Source organism: Vulpes vulpes, chromosome 9 (assembly GCF_048418805.1).
Source record: "Vulpes vulpes isolate BD-2025 chromosome 9, VulVul3, whole genome shotgun sequence".
NCBI classification, from domain to species: domain Eukaryota; kingdom Metazoa; phylum Chordata; class Mammalia; order Carnivora; family Canidae; genus Vulpes; species Vulpes vulpes.
In genome coordinates this window covers 71050869-71066272 of record NC_132788.1, presented here as the reverse complement: position 1 = coordinate 71066272, position 15404 = coordinate 71050869, and the positions used below count along the sequence as shown (strand labels likewise).

The 15404-nt window shown below is 36.3% G+C and overlaps 1 protein-coding gene across 4 annotated transcripts in view; it reads right to left on the bottom strand.

The window, feature by feature from the left end:
* CNTN3 (contactin 3) overlaps window positions 1-15404 on the bottom strand; it is a 326552-nt gene that overhangs the window by 85272 nt on the left and 225876 nt on the right. For all 4 annotated transcript variants that reach the window (XM_072720423.1, XM_072720424.1, XM_072720422.1 and 1 more), the window contains exons 6-11: window positions 11111-11314; window positions 9375-9477; window positions 8686-8870; window positions 4938-5074; window positions 3886-4015; window positions 1288-1438 (exon numbers count right to left, since the gene is read on the bottom strand). In XM_072720423.1, the coding sequence (XP_072576524.1) occupies window positions 1288-1438; window positions 3886-4015; window positions 4938-5074; window positions 8686-8870; window positions 9375-9477; window positions 11111-11314 (910 nt within the window). The remainder of the gene's footprint in view (window positions 1-1287; window positions 1439-3885; window positions 4016-4937; window positions 5075-8685; window positions 8871-9374; window positions 9478-11110; window positions 11315-15404) is intronic.

Below are 15404 nucleotides of genomic sequence, written 5' to 3'. Positions count from 1 at the left end.
TGAAGTTTGAAATCTCTCCTGCCTCATCCTTGATTATCATATATCTCTGACAAATCCTTCTGCCTTCCTCTTCCCCTTATAAATTTTCAGGTGATTACTGTGAACCTACCCACACAATCCAGGATAACTTCCCTATTTTGAAGTCATCTACTTAGTAATTTTAAGTATTTAAATTTAATTACTTTTTGTCATGTATGTAACGCAATCAGAGGTTTATAGGATAAGGACATGGACATCTTTGGGGTCAATTATCTATTTATCACAAGCTCTGAGCATAACACCTGGCAATGTAGTTAAGTACTTAATAAATAAAAATAGCTAATACTTATGTTTACTCACTGCTCGGTAAAGACTGTATATGCTATATAGATAGCATATATATAGTGCTATATAGATATTTGTGTATTTCATTTAATAATCCCCATTATTATCTAGTGATATCTAATATCACCATCCACATTAAAATGAGAAAATGATGAAGTGCCTGGGGGCTCAGTTGGTTAGGTGGCTGGCTCTTGATTTCAGCTCAGGTGGTGATTTCAGGGTCCTGGGATCAAGCCCCTCCTTGTTGGGCTCCATCCTCAGCAGGGAGTCAGCTAGAAGATTCTCTCCCTCTCCTGCTGCCACTCCCCCGCTTGTGTGCACACGCACTCCTCTCTCTCTCTCATAAATCTATATATATATTTTTATTTTTATATATATATTTTTTTAAATAAGAAAATGAGACACAGAAAGTAAAGCTTTTCATTGAGCAAGCAAAAGGTAGAACAAAGAATTGAACCCAGGCTGTTTGGCTCTACAAGTGGAACCCTTAAGCTTCATCCTTCCTCCTCATTTTAAATATTATAACAATCAGAAAACCAAGAAAGCCTTTGCTTAAACTACTACCAAGAATGCTAAATTATTTCAATATAGGGCAACAGCAATATTGGTATTTATTTGACATATGTTCTTAATATATCTTCTCTTCTTTGTCCAAGGATGTTGGCTCATGTGGGTCCAGGACTGATTTTCTTTATCATTCTACTTTGAGTCTTACCCAGTGACTGGGGAGGAAAATCCTTGTTAAGATAAGGTATTCTGTATGGGTAGAAGCTAGATGATATATCTAACTTTTTCCAGATTTCAAAAATTGCTATCTTCCTGAGAGTATTACAAAACCAAAAATACTACTGTCTTGATTTTTCAACAACTCATATTCTACTCATTTCATATTGAAAACCTGCTTTGACCTCAGTATGGAAAGTAAGAAGAAAGTGAATCACCATTATTTTAGACAACAAATACCTTTCATTCTCCTGCACGATCATATCTCCTTTTTTCCATGAACAGACTGGTTTGGGGGAGGCTCTAGGTTTACAATCCAAGCTGACCATGCTGCCCACCTGCACCTGAATCAACTTTTTCATTGGAGCCTTTGAAAAATCTGGAGCAGAAGCTGAAAGGCAAGAAGGAATAAAATGTTATTTTTAATTTAATATTTTAAAATTCCTGTGGGTTCAGAGGTTGACTTTATAATCATTTTTAAAGTTTTCTGACACACAGATGTCAGTACTTGATTTACTTAATTGACTGGGCACCACTCAAGTTTTCAATGCTCAAAAAGTAATTCCTACTATTTTGTGCTCTAGGAAGTTCTAAATCTTGGGATGATTATTTTATATAGGAATTTTTAAAGTTTACTGTGAAGTTTGAAAGTAGCTCATGAGCTTATTTAAATGAAAACCTATCACAGAATGTTCTTGAAAGTTAGTTCCATGCAGACAACAATAGGGTCAGTCTCTGTGATCTCTAAAACTCAGCACTTGGCACAGCACCTGGCACTCAGTAAGTGCTCAGTAAATGTTTTTAGAATGAAGGCTGGGTATTGAATTATTATTCTCTTGCATAAAAATTATCAAGATCTATTATAAAATTTTCACATGGCTGTGTTTAACTTCTGCGTTGAAGAAATATATAATATGCGTTATTATATTAGTGTTACAGTATCGCATTAAATACAATAATATATAAAGAACATCATATCTGCCAATAATGCACACAATGCTGATCCTGAAACAATTGAACATTCAAGATAAACAAAAATGTATCATTTGATTGAAATGGTACTTTAATCAGAAAATCATTCTTCCTCTTATTGCAAATGTGGGAAAAGTTAACCAAACACAGTGCATTTCTCCTAATGTTTAATGCTCTGTCTTATGGAAAATCCCAGGGAATACAATTTATTTATTTTTTTGGTCAGTGGACATCATATAGCTAATTATATTATGCGGTTATATATAAGACTGTGGATAAAGAAGATATGTTACCCAGACATTGTTGGTCTTAAAAATTAAGATCTTAAAATAATACTTTTGACTAAAAAAAAAACCCTTTGTACTTTAAATGAATTATATAGATTTTTAACATAGCTCATATTTTTCCCATACAAAAGCCTCATACAGCATGTTTGGTATGAAATCATGCATTTTAGGATGAATGAACCATCACTCATAAGGCTAATTTAATACAATAGTACAGCAATGCTTCAACTTAAGACTAGGTAAAAATCCACTCTCTTTTTGTTAAGTACCCCACTTCTCTGTTATGGATAAAAGTAGCCAGATTTTCAGTTGATGATCTGCCTTTTCCAGAATTGAGGCTTCCCAGTGCAGATGATGTATTTCTAACCTCCAGGCATCAAGGATGAGAGACCTGCTTCCCATCAAACCAGGGATTCTCAGTGTGGCACCTGACATTTTGGGCTAAATAATTATTTGCTATGAGAGTCTGTCTTGTGCACTGTAGGATATTTACATTGTAGAATTATTTGTGAGTAGCCTTTCTGGCTTCTCGAGATGCCAGGAATACACACTGGATCCCTTCTTCCCCTATCTGTCCTCAACATTATGACAACTAAAAATGTCTCCCAACATTTCCAAATATTTCCTGAGAGCAAAATCATCCCCGACTGGGGACCGCTGAGTTAGGTCAATCAGGGTCTTCCAACTTCTGGGCCATATGGATTGATCAGCCATGGGTATAGGACTCAACTCAGTGATGCAGGGCCAATGCCATGTAGGACTCTGATATTTATTAGCGCAATTCAGAAAGCCATGCTTCTTCCATTAGATTGACTGATCATGGAAACTGAATGTGTTGGGGAACAACCATGTAGATCCTGATGATGGTGATGATGCTTGAGCCCTGGATCATGTTCTGTTCAGATCCAAATCTGCACTTTAATTACATGGAACAAAAAATTTCCCTTCTTCTTTCTCTCTTATTTACATAATATGATGCTATGCTCTGACAATTTTGGTTGACTTTCAGGCATTTGTCACTTACAAAGTGTTTCTCTGGATAATTGCCCTACACACAATGTAACATTTTCTACCTTTTCATATACTTAGAGTGCAAGAAGAAGAAAATAATTCAGAATTTCAAATAGTTGAGCTTTGTTAATTAAAACTTCACTATGCCCAATGTTTGATGCTTTGAGCAGGGTCACTAAAAACAAAGCAACTCTTTATGGACCCATAAATTATTGTTTTCAATTCTGTTCTTTACTTTTGAACTTTTACTAGCCCTGCAACAGAAAACACCAAATTCACTTATTATCTTAAAAGGCATTGCATAGTTTGTAACGTTGGAGTTGGATAAGGATGTTTTAGGTCAACATGTTTCCTTATTGTTGTTCTATTTCAGCCTTTGAAGGTTTATTCCAGCCACAATTGCTGCTTTTCCTTAGAAATCATTAAAATATATTCCCTCATTAAAAACCCTGATGTTGTTATAATACTGTAGAGAATATAGGAGTATAATAGGAGAAGTAAATATTTCTGGTTCTAGCAAAAATGGAGGATTTAAGAAAAAAAAGTGACAAGAGAAGCTTTGTCTTACCTACAACCTTAAGTTCTGCACTGGAATAGATGAGACCATGTTTGTTTTCTGCTATGCACTGGAACATTCCAGAATCAGTCACATTTAGGTTCGATATTGTAAGGGCACCATTTTCTATCTGTATTCTCTCCTAGGTAAGAACAAAAATCTCTTGCATATCAATGTATGTATCATTTTAAAAGAAAAATGAAAACCACTATTATTTCAATGATATACAAACCTCCTTCATTTTCCTCAGAGTATTAGGCAGCCTGACCTGAAATTGTAATATTTCCTTATTTTGAAAATCTGAGACTGATTTAACATAACAGCCACACATTAGAAATACTAATAAACACCCTTCAGTCCAAATGCCTATCAGTAAAATAAATAACAAAGCAAGAGGTAAAATATTGTAGGCACTTCATTTTTCCCTATGGTTAAAGTTGCAGACTTTAAAAAATGTATCATGTTTCCATCCCATCAACTGGAAAGGTTTTCACCATTTTTTAAATCATTTAAATTAAACACATTATAAATTCTGTGCACCAGAAAGGGTTCTGGAAAATACATTTATTAAGGGTTTTTAGGTAGTATGACAAGTTATATATAGAAATTTGAAGGAACATAATTGACTTAGTACACAATTTTTTTAAAGAGTAAAAATTATATGGCTTAAGAAAGAAAGTGATTGAGAAAATAAGTACTCATGTAAGAAGGTAACCATGTAATGATACATTTACTCTCCAGAGGCCAATACCAACTTGTCAAACAGGAAAAAGAAATTATATTCCACATTTGATTAAAGTCAAGTCTTCTCTAATTTCAAAAGCAAAAAAAAATATAGTATATCAGTTTTAGACTAAATTCACAAAATTATTTTTTACCAATCAAATATAATTGTTGAAAGTATTTCCTTTTTGGCAGACTGGATACTTGATTTTATATTTTTCTTCTCTCTATCACTTCATAGGTACAAATGAATGTGTACAAACTTTGGCACTAGGTACAAGGAAGGCATTTATTTAACACAAAATGAAGAGAGGAAGGATTAACCAGGCTCGTTACCTTACCTCAAGCACAAGGGCTTCTCCATTTTTCAACCATCGGTAGGAGGGTTTGGGTTTACCACTTGCCCGGCATTCCCAAAAAAGATTGTCCTCCACTGCTATTTCTACATCTTTTATGAGCTGAACCCAATGAGGCTTTGCTGCAAGGAAAAAAAAAATCAAACCACCCAGCAAATAATAAATAAATACTTTATATAAATGGATATAAACACTGTGAGCAATGAATTAATAGGAGCATAGTGACTAAAATTATATTTAATTCCCTATTTACTAAATGGGTATGGGAAATATTTCTAGATTTCAGAATGAATGTTTCAATCTGTCACTTCCTAAGCCAAATTCATTACACTTTCTCGGTTTTCAAAATTCTGGGCATTGTACTATATTCTCTTTCTTAAATTTTTATTTATTTATTTATTTATTTATTTATTTATTTATTTATTTATTTTTTTTTAAAGAAGGAGACAGTGGGGATGGGCAGAGCAGAGGGATTGAGAATCTGAGAATCTTAAACAAGATCTACACTCAGCACGGAGCCTGATGCATTGGCTCGATCTCTTGACCCTGAGAGTTTGGCCTGAGCCAAAATCAAGAGTCAGATGCTTAATTGACTGAGCCACCCAGGCGCCGTGGCACTACGTTATATTCTTCAAGTGTGTCTTAGTAGACTGTAATGCAGGTATACTAAATAGACTCCTTTCCAAGTGCATTTGTGAATCATAAGGTCACAATTGATGACAACTTAATACACATATGACAGGAGATACTTGTCTTAATTATGCACTAAAAATTAACATCCGTAGAAGGGAAATTTCTATAGCTGAGGAAAAAAAATCTCCCTCAAGTTAGAAATATGTTTTAATTAAATACAAGCCAATGAGCATCTTATGAACCTCTTTGTGAATTAAAATGAAAGCAGAGAAAGATGGATAAATTGGTTCAATTTGAATAATATGATTTTTTATGAAAAAGAACTAGCTCATGCAACCTCAAATTATGTATGCAAATCAGTGGCATCAACTGGATTTATCATTTTCTCTTACATTTTAGAAGGTATTTGGAAAATTCTTTTTACAGATGAAAGCAACATACCACTTATAACCAAAGCCACTCCATATACACAGCATATTCAGCCAAGTCTCAGCTTGCATTTTAAATCCAAAACTGGGAGGTGAGATGTCTTACTGGTTTCACATTGCATTATGCATGTGATGTCTACTGTGAGATTCACATTTGCATCCTCCATATGGAGAAACAGTTTATCTATTTCTATTTAATTGCAACCATGGGAAGATTTGTCTTTCCATTTCTATCTTGTAAAATTGCTTTTTTTTTAAATAAAGGAAATAGAAATGAAAATATAGCTATTTAGCTTTTAGAGAAAATCTATTAGTCTAAATTTTGCCTTATTATTATTATTTTTTCTCATTATTTTTTTTTACATAAATGACTTCCTCAGTCTGAAGTATGGCTCAGTCGAAAGTCACTTCACTCTACTTATATTGAAGCACATTTTTTTTCCTTTCAGGAATTATCAGCCTTCATGGAATAAGACCGCAAAAAAACTCATACATGAGTCCTTCACTAAGACTCAAGATTCTATCAAAAATTTTCCACTGGTTTCTCAGAACTACTGTTCTCCAAATGAGAGGATAATTCATTGGGCTGAAGCCAATCCTGAGATTACAACTGCCATGTTAATTGTGATTTCCCCCCTAACTCTATCATATGAGATCCAAATATTCTATCTATATGAAATATTAGAACGGATAACCAGAGAACTTCATGGCACTGATTGAATATAATAGTCTTAAGTCAGAAATGTAGCGTAACTATCATGAAACTCCTTATCTCATTAATTCCTGATTTATTTCTTGCGTATATATTATATTACCTACCTAATGAAATAAAGCAGTAGTCTACCTTCTTTAGTCAGTATAGGGGATGATATTGGTTGTCTGTTGTGTATCCATTTCCTCTTTTCTTTATTTGTAAAATAACCCCCATTTCTTATTAAACTATCTTCTCTTTCATCACCTCACACCGCCCATAAAATTCAGGGAATCTGACCATATTCCCTGTTCCTGATGCACTTAAATTGTGTAAGTCAATACTCCCCACTACTGATTGGTTTAGGAATGAACTTCCAGGCAATGATATTTGAGAAGGGAATTACAAGATGTTTTGGAGACAGGAAGGATGAACAAGGGTTAATGTTCTGGTCTCAGTGGGCAGCTATTTTGTGACTCTACCAGAGACTAACATGCAGGTAAAGGGAAAAGACCGGTAACGGCAGAAACAAAATCACAGAGAAACTGAGCAAGGACCTGCTTATAAGGTACTTGAACACCAACTTAGCTTTGAATTTCTCATCTTATGAGGCATTCAATTGTTTATTTTTTAGTCAAGGTTGCTGGTCCACAGAGCTAAAACATTGCTGCTGAAACATTTAGATAGTTGGAATAGCTTGTGTTTTCTTGTAAGGGTCACTTCTTACCCTAGGTCAAGTAATTGTTTCTCAGAAAGGAGAAACTAAACTCCTCCTTTGGAACTTTCTCCTACCAGAAAAAGGGACTTGCTCTGGGTGGTCTTAGAGCTGTACAGTCATATGGCTTAAGTGCCCCCTGACCTACTTCTTTATTGTCCCATCAGTATGTAGACCTTGACACCTAGGTAATGTCACCGTGGTGCTCTATAATCATGTAACGAGACAGTTATAACACAGAATGACTCATGATATTAAACCAGGCCTCCAATTTGTTCCTGACAGATCCTAAAATCTTACAATAGGTGAACACATGTCAATTTAATCAGAAGCAATGCAAATTTTTTTGAGGGAGGTCATAAAAAGCCATTTAATTTTAATATTTGTCTTTGCAAATGATTTCCTCCCTGAAACATTTATGTATGCAAACTGTTTCCATTTCCACTTTCTAAGATAAATAGAATGCAATGCAATTTGCCTTTCACAAAAGTGGTCAATTCTCTCTCTCATTTTACAATGTTTCTCATGATCAAACTGCAAGTAAATATCCATTGAGCATATATCTTTCTATATATTACAGTATATTTTGTAAAATCATGTATTTATGCTTTCTAAATCATGCTTTCTTCAAAAAACTTACTTTTTTAATAAAAATGATCTGAAAACAAAAAGGATAATTTAATTTTCCTATACCAAATGACTCTAAATAAATGTAGCATTATTATCCTTTCCTTACCCAAACTGAACAGTACATCAAATAAATGATTATAAATTAAAGGAAGCAAACACAGCACAGTTACATTATTGGAAGGGAGAGAATTAATACCAAAGAACTTCAGCCTGACTTGATGTGGTTTGTCTAATGCAGTAATTACAAGTTCTCTCTGTAAACAGTTTCTTTCTGTGTAAAGATCATAAAGAAAGATCATAAAGAAAGATACAGTCACATTTTCTAGGGGAGAGGATAGACACAAAGGAGACTGCTCCGTGATATGACCAAGTGTATAAAGCATTACTCATAGAAAAAAATGAAATATTCATTATTATATGAATCGTTTTAAAATGCAAAAAGACTATGTCATGCCTCCGACTTCACCACAAAATGGTACTGCTTCTTAATTCCTCCTAAATATTCATCCTCCTTTAACAAAACACAAAAGAGAACAAGGTGAACATTGGCATCCTGTCATAACTTCCCACTGCCCAACAATATTTTGTTGAGAGAGCAAAAGCTAAAAATTCCATTTGCCCAAAGTAGATACTCACCATAGTAAGTGAGACGCCCTCTGGCGACATTTCTTCCTCGTGAATTCTCAGCAATGCATTCATAGGAACCCGTATCTTCCTGTTGGAAGTTGGGGATTTCAAGCACGCCATTGAACTTTCTCAGTTTAATTTTACTGGAAAACGGCAGTCCGTCACTTCTCCTCCAATTAATCTGAGGTACAGGGCTAAGCAGAAAATTGTCAAGTTATTGCTCTTTTACACAGATGCCTGGATGCATCTTAGGCCCTACAAAAGGAACCTTTTGTTAGGATAGAGCAAAAAGGCACCAGGTTTCCAATGCAGAACATCTCCAGTTGTCAATTACATAAACCTGATACAAGGATTTACCTAAGTTGATATTTTAATAAGGTGTGCATTTTCTTGAGTTAATTCATGACTTCAAGAAAAAAGATGAACACGTCTCCATTGTATTATGACAAATGAACAAGCAAAAGAAAAATAACAGCAATCTAGTTCATGAAATTAGGCAGGCGCAGTCATTTTCTGCGAATTGCCTTTCAAGCTTCAACCTAAATTATGTATGTGCATTCTTATATTTTATTTTTCCTTTGCTTCTAAATGAAAAAAATTTTAGAAAATAAGGACAAGAAGACTCTGTCAAAAACTATTTTGATCTTTTACGGCAAACTAATATTTCAGCACACTGGGGTAAGTGTTACAAAACTTACTTTCCAAGAGCAAAACATTCCAATTTCACAGTTGCTCCTTTAGCTGCCGGAAGAGTTTCTGGAAATTGTACTTCTATTTTTGGCTCATATTCACCCATCACACCTGTAAAGCCATATGAGGTTAATAGTTTCAATGTTTCCTATGGAATTATCTCATTTTTCTTCAATAAAACTTTCTTTTGCTCCATTTTGAACTAGTTTCTCTAATGATTTAAATTACTAGCCATCCATTAGGTACTTTTAAAAGCAGAGCTAACTGGGCCAAATATGCAACATTATTAAACATCAGGGACCTCAGATTCTGTGATTCATAAATTTACTGCTTATAGAGCAGTTCCAAGAAAACCATTATACCCTTTATATTGTGTAAAAGGGGGGCTTTTTTATTCTGTATTTAATCTGGACATTTCTAGTCAAACTGAAATATACAATGTATTATGACTTCTTGAAATATCCTAAAGAGCAAAAATTATGGGAGGGAATTTACTTAATGGTACCCTGGTAGCAGAGAAACCAATCTTAAACTTATTAAATGGCACCCTGGAGACGAAAAACAGTAACTTAATAAATGAGAAAGGTCAAATTCAATTATAACTGACTGGAAGGAAATGCTTAGATAATATGTGGTCATGGCATGGTGCTTTATCAGATATGGCTTTGTGTAAGTGGGGCAGTTATGCAGGCTTACAAATCTGTTTCCTCTGAAGTTCATGTGCTCCCTTGAAATAGCCACAAAGGAGTTGAGGAAACACATGTTTTCATTTTCAGCTTTACTGAGGTATGATTAGCAAATAAAGATTATATATATTTAGACTGCACAGCCCGATTTTTTTACTGTGTTCAATGTGATGATTTATATATGTATACATTCTTAAATGATTATGTCAGTCAAGTGAACACATCTAGCACCTCACATAGATACCATTTAATTTCTAAATATTCTGTGGTAAGAACACCTCAGGTCTACTCTCTCAGCAAATTTCAAATATACAGTACAAAATTATTAACTATTATGACTATGTTGTTGGAGGTGGGGGAAATGGGGAGAGGTTGGTCAAAGAGTACAAACTTTCAGTTATGAAATGAGTAAGCTTTGAGACACCTGGGTGGCTCAGTGAATGAGTATCTGCCTTCAGCTCAGGGTGTGATCCAGGGGTCCTGGGATCAAGTCCCGCATTGGGCTCCCCACAGGGAGCCTGCTTCTCCTTCTGCCTATGTCTCTGCCTCTCTCTATGTCTCTCATGAAAAAATACATAAAAATCTTTTTAAAAAATAAAAAATAAAATGAGTAAGCTTTGGGAATCTAGAGTACATTTGAAAACATTTTTAAGAGATACTTTATATCCTATAACAAAACAACCAAACTTTAAGAACCTCAAGGTGACCAAAATCAGGACAAGTGGTTCATGACAATGTAACCTGAGCCCGAGGCTCAGAAGAACCTCATGCTTGGTTTGATGGTCTCCTATTATCATCTTGAAATTCTTAATAATTTCTGAACAATGGATCCACGATTATTATTTTGCTCTGGTCCTTAAAAATTATGAAGCTGGTCCTGGGTAAGGATTAGGAACAGGGACCTATGTTAATGAAATAATCTGCATCGCTGTATTCATAATTTTTTTTTGTTTGCCCCAAAATGAAATAATCCATGATATACTTTTCACCTTTTCCCTTTGTTTTTGCATGTATTCCCAACATTGACATTTAGAATTGCACCTTGAAATATTTCCTACCATCAGAACGTAGCACCAAAGGAGTTGGGGAGCCCAGCACTCTGGCTTTCGTCACTGTACTGGTCACCACACATGTGTAATTACCCACATCGGATGGCTCGACCTTGGCTATGTAGAGATGGCCTGTCTCTTGAGAGACAAATCTCCGACTATCTTCTTCAACAAATGATGGATATTCATTGAAGATCCAAGCATATGATAGTTCTAACAAAGTTGGGGGTAAAAGAAATTCCATCATTAAAGAAAGTTTTCCATATTATAACTAAAAAGTACACAAAACCACCTTTACTGCAAAGCAATGCTGAGTGCATTTATTGCAGGTCATGAAGAGAAAGAGTTCTGTGAACTGATTCTGCGGTCATTCTGCATTACGGTGGAGGACACTGCTGATTAGCATTCTTGTGGGAGCAATATTATCACCATCATCATTATCACTACTCCAGACACCTCCTGACAAGTCTCTCTCGCTTCAGTTTTCCTCCCTTTTAATTTGTGTCTCCACACCACACATTCTATACTCTTTCAAATTACCGATCCCGTCCTGTCAGTTTTTGATATAACTTTTCTGTAATTTCTTGGTATTCTTGAGAATAATACAAAATTTCTTAACCTGAATAGGAAATTCTGCACGATTAGACCCCTGCTCAAAGCCTTACCACCTGGGTGCCTTTACAGGTGCTGCTCTAGAAGCCTGCAGTGTCCTTGTTTTCTGTTCACTCTCTTGCCTCTCTCCCACAACCTTTCAACACTAAACCCCCTTCTGCCAGAGTAACTTCCAGATGGTTTTCAAAGTTTAGTTCCAAATATAAGGAATCACCTCCTCAGAGAGGATGGGTCTTCCTTCATCCTCATCCTCAGAGTGGGTTCTCCTATATTATAGAGCAACTCTTAAGCTCACATAGGTTAAAGCACTTACTGCTTTGTATGTCTACTTATCTGTCCTTCCATTGCTTGGTAAACATTGAGGTCAACTTTTATCCTGACTGCCCTGCCCCACCCAATTAGCAAAATGGAATATCCAAAGACACTGAACAGTTCTCAGTAAACATTTATTGAGTTAATTAAGGATATAATTACACTATTATCTCCTATGTAAAGTCCAATGTGAGAGTTTTCTTGACTTTTTGGCTCAAGGTAAACCAACTTTCTCCAAAGGAACTAATAATGTTCTTCTACTCTGTGATAATGAGGGTAAATAATACAATGCTGCATTGTTATAGATGCCCGTATTTTTTAGAGGCAAGTTGTAATTTAAGCACACTTAACCATGGTTGGCTTATTTGATTCCTTTTTTTCCACGGCCCTACTGTGTTTTACAATTTCATCAACCTTATTGTATTGGTTCGTTGCTGTAATGCTTTTTCAAAAGAATTTTTGGAAAATGTATGTAATCAAAATAAATTTAGTAACAAATTGAAAATATACGTAAGACATTACTCCAGTGGCAAAGGGTCTTTGCATGTGGCAGAGGTGGACAGTAACTCAGTGTACAAATAACAATGAGACAGTGTAAAAGGTCTGGGTGAGAGTTACTCTGGATTTCAGAGGAAGGACAGGTGACATTCTCTCATGACTAAAGAGCAGATCTTAAAGGATAGAAGAACATTCTGACAGGCAGGGAGAAAAGCACTCCAGATGAAGTGAAGAGCATATGAAAAGTTGGCAGGGAAGAGAAAATGTTAAGTACCTGGTAGCAATGAGAAACCACTGACTTCCTTCTGCCTTCATGCAAATACAAATGTCTGATGATTCCAAAGGTTAGCAAGTCAAGGGCAAACTGGGAGCACATTTAGAAACACGGATTTTTATCCTTGAACTGCTCTCCACATCACGTTATAATAGCAGTAGGGTGTTTCAGGAAATTTCAATCAGTCACCTGATAGGCTGTGAAATCCAAAGTTGTTTGTTGGACTGTATGAAAATGAAACGTGTCTCAAACATCCACTCCCCCGCTAGCCTCATGCTTACTGAGATGGTGCTTTGCTCTTAAAATAGTACTAAATAAACCACAGAGTTAAAGAATGCTGGTCAGGGAGGCTGGATTAGTTCTGCAATTGTTGAAACTGACAGGTGTGGAAGCCTCAGTTCCCCAGGCTCTTCCTGTTGCACTAATCATGCCGTCCCACCCAACATCCCCTGTCCCCTAACTCTGTAACCTCACCTTGCTTTAGAGACGGCAAAGCCATCTCATTCTGCCTTTCAAAGTATTCTATCCATGAAATTAATAGGATTGCCTCACTCTCTTTTATTTTTTTTATTTAAAAATATCCCTTTTATCCAGTAAGTGTAAAACTTCCACTGCTCCCCAACATAACATACCTCATTTTGGGTGTTAAGAACAAGAAATCAACCTTATTAAACCAGTTTATACTAAACTAAGAATGGCTGGTGGGAAGAACGCAGATGCAGAATCTGAAAAAAACTAAAATCTAATAAATTCATGTAAGAAATACTATACAGTGGGATCCCTGGGTGGTGCAGCGGTTTGGCGCCGGCCTTTGGCCCAGGGCGCGATCCTGGAGACCCCGGATCGAATCCCACATCAGGCTCCCGGTGCATGGAGCCTGCCTTCTCCCTCTGCCTGTGTCTCTGCCCCTCTCTCTCTCTCTCTCTGTGACTATCATAAAAAAAAAAAAAAGAAAAGAAATACTATACAGCAAGGAGAATGCCTGATCAATAAGCACGTGCAACAATTTGGAATAAATATTACATATATCATTTTGACTGAAATGCTGTAAGGCTCCACTTTAGCATTTTAGAAATCCCAAATCAATACTTTTAAGATTTAAATATTGTATTATCATTATATTGTTATACAGATACTATGGTGGCTTTGCTTATATGACCCCTATAATGAAGGACTGTTAGAAGAGAAGAAAGTCAAAATTAAAATCATTTTAAGCTGCTCACAAAATGAGCACGGAGAAGTGAATATGGCTGGATTGAAGGGTGGGTTGTGATAGATATGGAAGTGTCCCACTTAGGTCTCACTTCAGGAGAACTTCATAGAACACAGTTAACTGGTGGCCTCCACCTGCTAGCCTATGAGTGGAGTGCTGTGGCTACACTTTCCTGGGGCTGCTTCTAGCTAAACGATGAACCCCACTGGGGTGTTCATGCTGGCTCATTCCCCCTGTTGCAGGATGTCCCCCATTGGGCAATTCAGGTTGGAGACGTCCCATCAGATAATGGTCATGATATTCTCAGAACTTCACAGTGATTTGGCTTTCTTCCTATCCAAATTTTCTTCTCCTCTGTTTGCTCAGAGATAGCAGATTTGAATCTCAGACTGGAGTTTCCTCTACCAATTTCTGCTTCTTCACCGTTTAACCTTCACAGGTATTTTTCTCCAGGATTTTTTCTGTATTTTTTTTTTTAATAACAAGTCTGATCCTCTAATCCCATCTTGGAGTCTGCTTCTCAGAACACTTGAACTGACACAATGCTGCTAAAACGGAGTAACAGACTCTCCTCTGTGTTAGAAATTGCCCCTTCCCTTAGACCCTCAGGAAATATCCTCTATTACTGACCTCCTTTTCAAAAACTGTTTAATCCCCTCACCTCACCCTCAGACTTTTCAAATTTACAAACTAATTCCTAATTGATTCTTAGCACCTACCCTCCACACAAGCCCTGACAAATCAGCATCCCAGAGGAAAATGGTGTAAACCCACCCTGAGATCCCCACCAAACAAATTAGAAACAATAGAACCTTCATCCCCCTAGGCTATATTACTGAGTAGAAGCCCTAAAATCATCACTTGTAACTTGAGAATGCAGTGGAGAAAAGCTGCTCTTTTGCAGGAATTTGCACTCCTGCATTCCTCTTTGACAAACTGTAACAATCAGGCAGATTTGGGATCTATCTCAGAATAGCATACAGGTATCCCTTGAATTACAAAGGGTTTATTATATTTGTAAACCATCACCCAAGGCATGTTGTATATGTGATCTTCACACAATCATGTGGACTGTATACTCCCTGTATATTAAACAGTGTAGAAAGACTTTTTTTTTTTTAAGATCTTATTTATTTATTCATGAGGGACACACAGAGAGAGAGGCAGAGACATAGGCAGAGGGAGAAGCAGGCTCCCCACAGGGAGCCTGATGCAGGACTTGATCCAGGGACTCTAGGATCATGGTCTGAGCCAAAGGCAGAGGCTCAACCACTGAGCCACCTAGGTGCCCCTGTAGAAAGAAATTTTAAAGAGTTTTCAATAACACTCCCTCTCTCTTCACATCCTAATAGCATAGTATGTATACTTTTGAATTAAAAGTGCAATACTATGGC